This window comes from Octopus bimaculoides, chromosome 3, assembly GCF_001194135.2.
Source record: "Octopus bimaculoides isolate UCB-OBI-ISO-001 chromosome 3, ASM119413v2, whole genome shotgun sequence".
Taxonomy (NCBI): Eukaryota; Metazoa; Mollusca; class Cephalopoda; order Octopoda; family Octopodidae; genus Octopus; species Octopus bimaculoides.
Genome location: NC_068983.1, coordinates 81,319,026 through 81,333,068, shown reverse-complemented (window position 1 = coordinate 81,333,068; position 14,043 = coordinate 81,319,026). Strand labels below are relative to the sequence as shown.

At 32.2% G+C, this 14,043-nt stretch overlaps 1 protein-coding gene across 9 annotated transcripts in view; it reads left to right on the top strand.

Annotated features, from left to right (window-relative positions):
* The window catches only part of LOC106881143 (zinc finger protein rotund), a 431,625-nt gene that overhangs the window by 128,485 nt on the left and 289,097 nt on the right, over positions 1–14,043 (top strand). For all 9 annotated transcript variants that reach the window (XM_052966235.1, XM_052966241.1, XM_052966239.1 and 6 more), the window contains one exon: positions 7,627–7,702. In XM_052966235.1, coding sequence (XP_052822195.1) covers positions 7,627–7,702 — 76 coding nt within the window. The remainder of the gene's footprint in view (positions 1–7,626; positions 7,703–14,043) is intronic.

Sequence of the window (14,043 nt, the reverse complement as noted above, 5' to 3'; positions counted from 1 at the left end):
ATATATATATATATATATAGGTTTCTGTGTTTTTGTGACTTATCATAGTTCATGAAATATTAATTAGAACTCTCTCCATTATTCCCTTTCAGTTGTGTTTGCTATATTTTATAATTAAAAGAAATTGGAAATAGATGAAATATCGAGAAGAAATTGCAAAGACTATTTAGTTTTTCTTGGAGAATAATGTCAGAATTATTTATATTTTGTAAGTTGTTAGGAATTGAAAGAGAAAATAGATTTAGATTTTCATGTCTTTGGGAAAAATACAAACAATGATAAAAGATGTTCAGTGTTTTAGGCATATTTAACTTTTGCTAAGCTATGTGTACTATTATTGGGGTAAAAATATACATCATGGCTATTGTAAGTGGCAAATCAATTGGGTAGTAACAAACTGTCAAATCAAGTCCATGAATCAGTTTCAATTCTATTTCAGTTAATATCTTTAGAAAAGGCACACAAAAGAAGACAAAATGTATGTCACAACCTCTCGTTGCCTTTTCTCTAAAAATCCTAGATTTTGTACTTATTCAATATTATTACTGTTGCCATTGTTATAATCATCATTATTTTAAGGGTCATGGATTGTCAGAATCATTAGTAGGATGGTTTAAATCCTGCTGAGGTCAGTTTGGGTTTTCATCCCTCCAGAGATGATACATTAAAGTACCATTTAATTGCTAGGGTTGATGGTGTTGACAAACTCCCTCCCTCTTCACAAAAATGCTAATTTCGTGTCCAAATTAGAAACCATTATTAATATTATTACTATTATTTTGGTCTTGTGCCAAAGTTTGAAACCAATATTATTATTATTATTATTATTATTATTATTATTATTATTATTATTATTGAGTGAGAGGGCAGTGCATGCCATCAAAGTGACACTGGGGTAAAATATACAAAGCCCAGTATGCCCATCTTAACTACCTGTCTGATAAGAGTACACCAGGCACATGCATCACAACTATATGTGCACAACATGGTGACCTCATATCAAGATTAACAGCGCATGACCTTGCAGGTGGGGCTCAGTTAGAATTTTCTTCAGGTTGAGTAGCCCATCCCACTCAAAAGGTCCCTGAATAAGGGTTGCTTAAGGATGTTGAATGAAACGCCCATGTTTCCAAAGGTGAATTATCCAAACCCCAAAGAATTCCTCTCAACACATGGCTATGATGCTTCCACCACTACTTCTGCTCATGATCAGAGATGCACATATCGTCAGCTACTAAGGGACATGCTCAAATGGTTAAGGTCAAACAACTGATGAGCAAATCTGTGGTATTAAGCAGAATATTTGCTGTAGCACATCTTTTATACCAAGACAAAAAAATGTACGTGGTAACACTTCCAATCAGTTAAGATCAAAAGCCATGAGAGCCACTGCCTGGTTTTACATCAGGACATTTATTATTATTATTATTATTAAGTTAAAGAAGTAATTTTTACATTCTCAAATGCAGGATAATGCTAATAATATAGCCTGAACAGGATAAGCTACCCCTATTTTGCAGAAAAAAGTGTTGGCAGCCAGCTCTTTAACTTTCTAGGACATCTCAACGCTTCTAAAAGCAAACTTTGTTTCTTTGTTTACGTTTATCGTAATTTGAATTATTATTATTATTATTATTATTATTATTATTATTATTATTATTATTATAAAAAGGTAATCTGGCAGAATAGTTAGAACACCAGACTGAGTCGAGATTCCACTGAGGTTGACTTTGCTCTTCATCCTTTCAGGGTTGATGAAACAAGTACCAGTCACGTACTGAAGGCAATGTAACTGACATGCCCCCTCCCCCTAAATTTCAGGCCTTGTGCCTATAGTAGAAAGAATTTATTATTATTATTATCACTAATCTAATTTACTTTTAGAAAAGTTGAGTATTTTGTAAACACAATTTAGGAAAATAGAAGATTTATTTTAACAATCAAATCAGCTTTTTTATATATTTTATTTAATTAAAATTCTAATTTAAGCCTTATTTAGTTTTGCACAAAATAGTTACTTTTAGTCTTGATCTGTTTTGGAAGGGTAACTCTTCTAAATCAGTTGGTTTCCTGAATCTTTTAAGACTTATTCTACAATAAACTACTATGGCAGTCTTTGAAAATGGCATTGTATTCTATATATCCTCCCTTTTCTTCAACAATATTCTAAAAGAAACGAGAATAATTTTCAGTATCATTACATCCTAGATGATTGACCAAGTTTCTGAACATTTGTCTGTTCATTTTCAATTGGAATTCATTTATAGAGATAGTTAATCAGTGAACCCCTGTATGACAACAAATGTCTCCCTGTCAGTAGTTATTAGTTCGAGTGAGTGCTTTCCTATAACAATGAATGCTCTTCACCTTCTGAGCAATAGGCACAGTCACTGAAGTTTGTCGTGACATAGCAAAATTAATCATTAGTTATTTCCTGTCACTGGAAACCTATTCATTAGGGATCTTGCTTTGAGTAAACTTGTTTGCTGTCTTCAAGGAAAACAAATTGACTCTGGTTCCCAGTTGCTATTGGAGCTTAACATCTTTATTTATTTTTATTTATTATTATTTAATTTTTTATAACTGAGAAAGGAAAAATATAAAGAAATTAAATAACTGAATAATTAAAATAAGTTCTTTCTCAATTAGTAATTCCATTAATATATTTGTTTCCCCTTCCTCCACCTTCCACCTTTAATTCTGTCTCTTTCCCTCCCTTCTTTCCTCTCTCTCTATCTCTCTCCTTAAGCGTTTCAATCAGTTGATAAGTAAATCTAATATCTGTACAAGCAATGATAAATGTGTCATGAATTTTTTTTCTTTTTTATGGTATATATAATTCTGTATGCCATGGTGTATTTAATGATGCAAGTTAAATATCAACTTCTTGTGTCTCAAAATTATTCCAAAGAATATTTGAAATCTTTCACAGTTGTTTTAGCAACATTTTAGCTGAAGGCATTGTTTGATGCCTGCGAAAATAATCTCAACTCAACATTGTCACTACAGCATTGATAGAAAATGTTATTCATAATTTATCAAGAATTCCCTGCTTAATATTTCAGTTCATTTCTAAACCAACCTATTTATTTAAAATAATTTTTTATTATTTTTCTTTTAATTTTTGTGACTCAAATTTTTTTTTAAAGCTGAATATTTGTTATTCAAAATACAAAAAAACTGAGACTTTGATTTTAGAATATTAAATGTTTTCCAATTATTTATCGGCCAAGAAACATAAATTTCAAGAACATTGAAAGCTTTATTTTCTAAGTTTTCCATGGATTCTGTAAACCTTAGTTTTAATTAAGAGTTATGTAAAGTCATTCTGTAACTCTTCTTCTGAGGGCTCATGTATTTCTACACTACTGAAATTCTCAACTTTCCAAACTTTCTTACTACGATAATAACATTCATACCTTCTCTGCTCTTACCCTTCTGATCTTGGAGAACACACCCAATTTGTAATGCCAACTTTAACACAGAACTATAAAGAAAAAAATTAACAGATGTATCAAAACTACTATGTTGTTATTGTTTGTTATTGTCCTCATCAAGCAGATCTGTAATCAAAGGTGTTTTAGCCATAACAATCTCATCTTTTATTTTGTATATCCAGGGCTACATTGTGCATTGTGCCAAGGTCCTTTTAAGATAGTAACAAGTGGTTATTTTTGTTATTGATTTATAAAATCACATTTTATGATGATCTGCATTGTTGGTTACATGTTTCCAATAACTGGTTCACTTTATTTACTATGGCAAGAGTGAAAAGGGGTGTCTGTATAACTCAGGCAGAAAACAAACTATTTGGCACTGCATTCAAAAGTATCAGTTTGTCTGTTTTCTCACTGATATTACTAATGTGTTTCAATGCATATGTGATATACCCAACCAAAGTATTGGTCAAGCCAAAACTGTAGTAAAAGACACATATCTAAAGTGTAGCACAGTGTAAACAACCAAGTGGTTGCAAGGTGAATATCTTTACAATATTGTAATTGAAGGAAATTTCATTGCACTTTCTTACATATCAAACAGCTATTCTAAATCTCATTAGATATCTGGATGAAAATCTGTTTAAAAATTTGTGATTTACATTCCTATAATCATTCTTTAAAATATTCTTTGAAATTTGGCAGGAATTATCTGTATACATATTAAATATAAAAAGCCAATTTCAAAATAAGCTTTCGGTGCCTTCCACTCTAAAATAGATAAAATTAGTTAATACCAATAATATATTGGATTTAGTTAATCATTTGTCTCCTCTCAATAATAATGATAAGAATCCATATATCTAATTTTAAAAAAAAAAGAAAGAAAGAGAAAACTTATTAAAATAGAAATTCTAAGAACAAAGCTCATGTTTTGTAGATTTCATTAATAAATTATCTTGTATTCCAGTGTAACATGTGTTAGACAGTTACCCAGTTTAGATATATCCATAATATTTCTGAAACTTGATGACTTTATTGATAACTCTGTATCTTCTGGGACTGAAGAAATATTATGGTAAAAGAAGAATGATTATAGGAATCAACTGGCCATTTTGAAGCATTTAAAAATCTAATGGATCTTTTTTTATTCATACGAATCGATTCAAATTTTTAATAATTGTAATGATTGATCCACCCTAGTGCATATGTAGAAAGACCAGAATATGTTTGGTCATCAAAAGGGATGTTTGATGACATGGCATGGTTAGTCTTTCAGAAGGGTTTAGCTTGTATATTTTGGTTCCTTTCCCTTTTCTCATCATTTATAAACTTAAAAACATCTTTTACTGATATCTTGCAAGATGATATTCTCATTTAAGTGAGATTTTATTGATAGATAAATGATATTGCTTGTGATACATAAGGTACTTCAGCAGTACTTTCTGCTTACTAAAATGGTGAAAACGAGGCTGTAGTATCCAAATAAACAGGGCATCATAGAGAACAAGAAAGTGAAAGAAATGGGCAGGGAATAAGTAAAGGTGCTATTAAAGCAACATGACATACTGAATAAATAAATTGAATAGAGGACCCCCAAAAAAAACATGAAATTAGTTTGGGATTATATTTGTCTACTTTAATAGTATTTTATAAACACCGCCATAAAAGACCTTAATTTGGAGCTGCAGATACTCATTCATTACATATAGACATAGATACTGCATGCATGGATATATGTATGTATGTTTGTATGTATGCATGTGTGTGCATACAAGTGCATACATATGTAAACTTGTCAGCATGTACATGAATGTGTGTATGTATTTATTTGAGTTCTTTGCTCTTACCTCTGCCTCTTTAGTGTTCATACAATAAATTAGATCATTCCTAGCCAGTCATCATTTGCGGCCCTGGCTGTTTACAGTAGATTTAACATTGGGAAACTAATAAGACAATCTGTCTCTATAGTCTCCCTACTTGAGTGAATTTCTGAAAGTGTGACAAACTGCTGTTTATAATTTTTTTTTTTTTTTCCTATACCATTCCCTCTTTATTATATTTAATAGACTAATTTCTGCTATGAAAACCAGGTATAACTGAGTTTGAAGAAATGATTAGTAAAACTTATTTCATAGCCTCTGTATTTACACAATGTGCATCATGGTGATTAATGTAAAAAATTCTTCTGATTATTGAAAGGGTTATCACTGATTAAAAATTGCCATCTTCATTCTATCGTTTGTATTTACTATATATATGAGGCTTGCCAGTCCTCAGTCGAACTGTCCAACCTATGCCAGCATGGAAAGTGGATGCTAAACGATGATGATGATGATGATGATATATATATATGATAAATACAGACATGTCTGTGTGGTTGAAAGTATTATTTTTTTCTCCCCATACATCATCCACCTGGAGTCATTAGGTGTTTCAAGTTTTTCAACATCAGACATTCTCATCCAGGTGACATACCCATGGTTGATCAAGCTCAGGCTTGTTTCTGGTTAGCACTGCCCCTTCCAGCTTTTGTACTTTCTGATCTAAATAATTTCTACTGCTTCCACAGCCAACTTTATGGCCTTCTGCCTACTGGCCACTGTGGTATGAAGCATGCTGTAAACACTGTAAAGGGACTGGTCAACAAACTCTCTACATTCCACCTAAATGGGGTCAAACCTTGCTTGCCTGCTGCCATTAGTATTGATAAAATCTACACAGAACTTTACAGCTTTACAGAATCTAGCTTACTTCTTGCTTATGAGTTCAAATTACATTGTTGGTTACTTCATTTTTCAGTTCTCAGAAACAATAAGGATTACTAAATCATTGATTACAATTTATGAATAGTTTTACTGATTAAAAAAGCTTAGTTTGCTAGGCTTTTGTCCTTAATGATAACTGCTTTAGAATATTTGTTTTTACCATTACTTATTTTATTTTTTTTTTTTTGTTGTAAAATTGTATGTTATAAACCTCTCTTGTTCAGGTTCATCTTTTATCTTTTACTTAGAATTCAACCATGCTGGGGCATTTAGTTAGATTAAAGAGAAAAATTAGAATTTTTTAATTATAAAATATTGGTGTTAATACTTAAAAGAACTGCTTTGCTAAGGAGTTAAAAGATGCTGAGCCAAATAGGCAACCAAACTTGACAAGACTGACTGATGACATTATATTTTTTTACTACTGTATTTGAAGTGAATAAAAAATATTTATGCATTGGCATATTTGTACTCACTGAGTGCTTGTGTCTGAATTTGCTTGTTCTTTACTTAAAATCTATGTATATCATTTATTTTTTTATTTTTTCACATCGGGTCAGACTCGATCAAGCAGGCTTGTAATCAAAGGCCTTCCTATCTTTGTTCTTAATCCAAGGGTATCTAAGCCTGTATTATTCAATATATCCTTTATTTTGTGGTAGTGTGTTGTGTGTATGTTCTCATATGTGTGTTAACATATCTAGCATTTGTGAAATATAGGCAGTCTAGGAGTTTTCAACCATTTTTTTTACCCATGATCTCCCTTGATCACTATTTTATACTGGTGGACTCCTATAGCCATTCAATGTCTAAAAGCTAGTTTTATAGATTCTTCTTTTAAAATTCCAATACTGTTTTTCATCCATTCACTTGTATAGGTTTGCAATAGAACTTTCTGAGAAAACATGTTTGCCAGAAACATGTTGAACTATGTAAAACATTAGTGAAAAAAACCTGTCTGTTTCTTGCAATCAATACATCTAAAGCAATTTTGTTTTTGTTTTCCATGGACATTTAAAATAGCACTGTGACTTCCCAATTTACTATTTTTCTTGCATGGACCCCCCACCCCCACAAGATCTTATATAGACCCTTAGGGTTCGTATGGAACCCTAATTGAGAACCACTGGTCTTTTTCTACTGAGGTGGTGATCAGCATCTACTATTGTGCATGGTTAATTTGAAATTCAATTTATCTTTTTGCATGATGACAAAAACAGTGAAGTAGTTGCCATAGCATTGTTATATCATATACAGAATAACTTTTGTATTAATTTTGTTTGTCAAAATTATATTTGTTACTATTTTAAAACAAGAATGATGTAAATAATATTTTCTTTGCCATTATCTTCCAATGCTTTCGAAAATCATTTTATTTATTATTTTTTTTACTTATATGCTTATTTATTTGTATTTTCCAGTCCTGACTGCTACCCCAGTCTAAATATGACGGAACGTCACCAACGTGATGATTTTAGTCTGTGGCCAGGAGTGCAGGTATGTTGCCACTACCACTCTTTCTCATATTTACATCACCTTTATATTTGATGGAAACTCTTACTAATTAATAAAAAGAACAAATTAAAAGTCTACAATGTAATTTTTTATTTAGATAATTTTTAAATATTTTTTTCTTTTCTTATTCCTTATTATTTATTCTCTTTTTCTTTTCTTCATTTTTGTCAACTGCAAAATTATTAATAAACACTACTAATTGATATAACATTTGTTTGAGAATTTTCTTGAACGTCTTAATATATATTAGGAAAAATGAAAATGAAATATAATGAGTTTTTATTATTATTATTATTATTATTATTATTATTATTATTATTATTATTATTATTATTATTATTATTATCATTATTATTATTAGTATCATTATTATTATTATAGTCGTTGTTGTTATTATGTGTGTGTGTGTGTGTGTAAGTTTCTGTCTGTCTATTTGCCTCTAATTACTGATACATTTAATAGATACTGATGTAAAAGTTAGATGCTTGTATATCTATTAATTTATATTACAGTTTCTCTTTGTTTCTTTATTTCCAATTTGTTTGTGCTTATGTGTGTATGTGTGCACATACTTTTACATCACACATGCATACATATATGCATTTTGTCACTTGGATGATTTTTATTTTTCTCCATAATTTAGCTTAGTTCTCACTTAATGTTAACATTAAAAGACAATTTTTTTTTTTAGACTTAGAGAAAATTTTTCTGCTCCCTTTCCTTCTTCTCACTCTCTCCCTCTACTCCATTCCTATGTACATGCATACAGGCATGTGTGAGCACTCACACACACACACACACATACATACACACATCAATAGATGGATTCAGATAGTGTGAGAGATTACACACTGCCAATGAATTACATTTATAGATATGTTATCCAAAGCAGATCTCTACACAGTATATAATATTGAGAAAGGTGGCAATAACCATTTTAATTATTGATTGGATGGCAGACACGTGAAAAAAAGTTCATTAATATTTATTAATGAGTTTTTATTTGTCAGCTATCAAACGAGCAGAGTTGGAATGGTGTTTAGAGTTGCGTTGGTTGCTTTATAATGTCTTGTGTTTTTGCTATTATCTCTTAGGAGTGGTTTAGAATGTATGTCATTAAATAACTATAGCTGAGTCAGTCTACTGTAGCTTTGCTTGTATTTGTCTTGCACAAAGAGTGTAATGCCCAGAAATCAAACTACATCTACAAATTGAGTCGTGTTACTATTTCGTTGTCGTTACATACTTTACATAGCTAAATGCACTTGCATGTCAGAGAGGGTTCTATGGTTGGTTTTTCATTTAAGCAGAGCAAGTATCCATGTTAGTGTTTCCTAATAACAAGCATTAAAAAGAAAACTAATTGGGAACATCGTTAGCTGAGTATTTATGTTACTTTAATCAGTTTGGCATGTATGGAAGACAACTCTGAACATGTTTTGGTATTGTTAAACGTTGTTACAGAAGCAATGACTTCACTGTACTTGTCAAAGTTGTGATGTAAAACTCACTAAGTTAGATGTACAAGATTATATATGCATAGGTGTGACACCATATTTTAGACAATAATTTACCGACAAATTAGTTAGGATGCCATCAGCATGAAAAACAGTCATCATTCTTATGTTACCACATCTAATTTTGTAAGTATTAACTAACTACTGCAGGTTGCATATAGTCATTCATTTTTATTTTGCAACTGCAATCTAGTTAAATATCTTCATTACATGGAGAGATTCTTCTGCAGTGAGTCAGTCTCTATTTCTCTCTCTCTCTCTCTCTTTCCCCCAATAAAAATTAAATACAAATAAGCAGCAATACAGTACAATATGGTTTGCAGGATCATTGTTTATGGATTCCTTAAGTTGTTTTAAATGAATGAGAGATAAGACCTCTGTTCTTACTCTGTGTATGATATTCTCACTTTAGACTATTGCAAAATTGGTGCTTATTCTACAGCTGGTTAGTCTGTGGCATAGAAGGAAAGCCATGAGTAGATTGTTATACTGCCTGCAGTGGGAGAAGAACCCATAATCTCTTATGCAAAGCAGTCATACTTCCAATTTATACACTAAGCATGTAATCCACTCTACTCATCACTCATCCATTGTATGATATAGAATCTGAGAGATTTTGCTTGCATTTGTTTCATTTTTTTTTTTGTTTTGTTTGCATTCATTGAATATCTATTCCTAATGTTTTTGTTTATTTGGTGAGGGAGGGAGAGTTTGGTTTATTTTCCTTTTGTTGAAATTTTTTTTTTTTTAATTTCTTGCTTTGCTTTGAAATTGTCAGACATAGCCATAAGGATAAAACTGAATGTGTATTTGTGGGACATGAAACAACTATTAAACAAATAAAAAAATAAATATAAGAAAAATTATAGCAAAGGCTTAAGGAGGAGTGAATGAATTAGTGTCAATGTACACTGCAAATTTTCATATAGTGCAGCAACTTCTTAAAATATTTCTGCATGTAACATATATTTTGAGTTTGTTACTAAAATTCATTTTTAGTTAAAGTGCATGTAATATTTTTTTAGTTGATTATGATTTTGTTGTTGGCACTCCATCGCTTACGACGTCAAAGGTTCCACTTGATCCGATCAACAGAACAGCCTGCTCGTGAAATTAACGTGCAAGTGGCTGAGCACTCCACAGACACGTGTACTCTTTATGTAGTTCTCGGGGATATTCAGCGTGACACAGTGTGACAAGGCTGACCCTTTGAATTACAGGCACAACAGAAACAGGAAGTAAGAATGAGAGAAAGTTGTAGTGGAAGAGTACAGCAGGGTTCACCACCATCCCCTGCCAGAGCCTCATGGAGCTTTAGGTGTTTTCACTCAATAAACACTCACAATGCCTGGTCTGGGAATCGAAACCGCGGTCCTATGACTGCGAGTCCACTGCCCTAACCACTGGGCCATTGCACCTCTACTGTTGATTATGATAAAGTAAGGCTAAACTCCTGGTGAGATATATCTGTGATCAAGTTTGTTTTATTCTTAGGTTTAACCTCCTTTAACTTTTATGTCATCAATGCCTTTGTGAAGGACATGAATGTCATAATTTCACTTCCCAATTGTCCTTAAATCTGACAGTGTGTCCTATATAATAAGTTTTCTTGCAATAATCCTTAAATAAATAACCTATTTGCTCCTTTCCTTCAATTTTTGTTATATCAAATGTGAAAATTGAGTACCCTTTGATTGGAATCAAAAAGTAAAGAAAAAGGAAGATAGGCAACAATTTTCTATTAGAATTTATTTCCAGGGAATGTGTCTTTGTACTATGATTAAAAGACAGTACTCAATTAACAGAATTGTTAGAACATAAAACAAAATTCTTTGTACTATTTGTTCTGGCATTTTACGTTCTGTGTTCAAATCCTTCCAAAGTCAAGATCAAATTTGCTTTTCATTCCTCTAGGGTCAATAAAATAAAGTACCAACCAAGTAATCTAATCAGCTAGCCCCCCCCCCCCATCTCCTCAAGTTTCAGGCTTTGTGCCTATATTAAAAAAAAAAAAAAACAATTGTTAAGCAGACAGTCGGGTTAGGAATATGATACTATTTAACTTTCTCTCTTTGTCATCCCTCTGGGGTGGATAAATAAGTATCAGTAATATACCCGCAGTTGATTCAGTCATTTATATCTTTCTCCTGTTTATGTGTGGGTTTGTGCCACTGTTACAAAATTTTATTCTTTAATGAGTGTTGAATGCCAGAAAAAAATGCCCTGTATTCATTAGTTATGTGTTTTTAATTAAACTCCTGTTAGTGTTACTTCTTATATCTTTCAAAAGTCAATGAAATAATTACTTTTTAAGTATTAGAGGTCAACAGAATCAGAAAATCTCTTCTCCAAATTGTATGACCATGTTTTTATGTTAGAATTCCTTATTATTAGGCTGTTGAGTTCTGTAGAGAAAACGGGTATCATAGAAAAAAGTTAAATTCCCCGTGAGTTGATCCTATATTCTAGTCTTGACTCTTGGAGAAGTTTTGGCTTACATTGTTAAGATAGTTCATAACATTTATACTGTCTCAACAGAAAAGCATAAATGCCACAACTCACATTTTCCTGCACATCATGTATTTTGGATATTGTTGCTGCACACTTTGAAGTTGTAAAGAGATCCATTTTATTTTTAGCAAAGAGTGTTGTATTCTAAGCTTTTTTCTGGTCTTTTCTTGTCTTTGACTAAAACACTTCATTCTACTTCTTTAAATGGAAGAAATCTATTAAAATCTTCTGTTAATGCTGAGCAAAAGTATATTTTATCATATTGCAATCAATACCAAAATGCTTTTTTAATATAGTCATAATGCCATACATTCTTCTAGAGGAAACGTTTAATTAAATCAGCCCTGATATTTAAGTGACTCCTATGTTATCAACCTCAGAAAGTAAATTCCCATGGCATGTGAACACAGAGAGCAAAAAGACATAACTTTATACTGCAATGCCCATAGCTCCCACATTTTCCTCCTTTAACATGATGTTTCTTCTAATATAAACATAAGACCAAAAACTGACCCAAGACCTGAAAATTTGTAGGGAGAAATATTGTGATAATTAATTAGATTAATAAAATTCTGCATTCTTGTATGAGACAGAAGTATATAAACTATTACAGTGTGAAGCCAGAGATCTTAAAATATTTACCTCTGAATGAGATTCCCTACTTTGTGGATTATCATCATCAACACCAACAAAAATTTCATAAAGGTTTTGGAGTTTCAAGATAGTATTATTGATAAATATTTGTATCAACAATACTTTTCAAAGTTCTCAAATCTTTCTTAGGATTCTTATGGTATTAATAATGATAGTTTCCAGCAATTTCAATCATCTTGAACTGAATACCAATATTTCCTTTTGAGTCTTTGTAGATTCTTTTTTGTTTATGTCTGTACTCTTCCCAGTGTCACTATTACAAAAGATATTATAAACACTTTAATGCTGCATAACTTTTATATCTTCCTTGTTCAGTCCTGGTTGTAGCTCTCTCTGTCTCTCTCTCTCTTTCAGTCATATTATTGTTTTTATTATCACTTTCATTGCTGCTGCTGCTGCTGCTGCTGCTGCTGTTGTTGTTGTTGTTGTTGTTGTTGTTGTTCTTCTTCTTCTTCTTCTTCTTCTTCTTCTTCTTCTTCTTCTTCTTCTTCTTCTTCTTCTTCTTCTTCTTCTTCTTCTTCTTCTTGTCATCATTACTTCTTTAGTTACATCTGTTATACATCACTGCAAGCCATTGAATCATCCTTCAACAAGGAAATTTCTATAGTCAAGCATTTTATTCTTGGGGAAATCAGTTTTTTGAAAACCCATTTTTAATGAAAAAGAAACTGAATGAACCAGTCATCAAAGAGAATGACTATGATTAGACATGTCTGAGGAGGTTGTGGAAGTAATGTTACTCATGCTGGTTCTCTAACCACCAACTACCTCCTCTACCTCTGCTATTTCTTGTACATTTTCTCCTGGTACTATATTATATTTATGCTAAGTACTTTCTCTACTACTACTACTATCACTTTTACCTTTGCTACTTTCTTACATTCTTTACTACTACTACTACTATTAGAGTCTGTGTTGCTGTTGCTACAGTTATATTTTCTACCATCACAGCTCAGCTGCTAGTCACCATAGCACAACAAACATCCCCAATATCCAACCTTTCTACAGCCTCAAACTGCGACCTCCATCACCTCCTCTTACCCTTACCACAATCTCCACTTCCCTAGATACAAACAATGCCAACATCTTCATCCTCTTCATCTACTCTACTCCATTTCCAATCTGTCACCTATATTTACCAGCACCACCACCACCACCACAATCACCACCATCACAATCACCACCACCCTTTCCACTTTGCAATCATCATCAACATCAAATCTATTATTTCTAAATGAATTATATACTTTGAATGCAAATGAATTCAATGTTAAGTTAGTCGCCCTCCCACCACTCCAGTCTAACTCTTTTCTCTCCATCTCCTCCTCCTTCCTCTCTCACCCACCTCCCACTTCTTCATTCTCTTATCCATGTACGAATAAAAAAGAAGAAAAAGAACGTGAAGGAAGTGTATTAGCTTTGTGGATAAGCATTGCTTTTGTCCGACATGCACATTTACCCATACTCACCCTTCCTCTTTCTCTCTCTAAATATATATGTAGACAGTGCACAAACACTATAGAAACACAGAAATCTATGTGCACACTTTCTCTGTTTGTCTGTCTCTCTCTCTCACTCCACCCCCCTCTCTCTATCACTCACACACACACACACAATAAAAAAGATCTGTATAATATATAT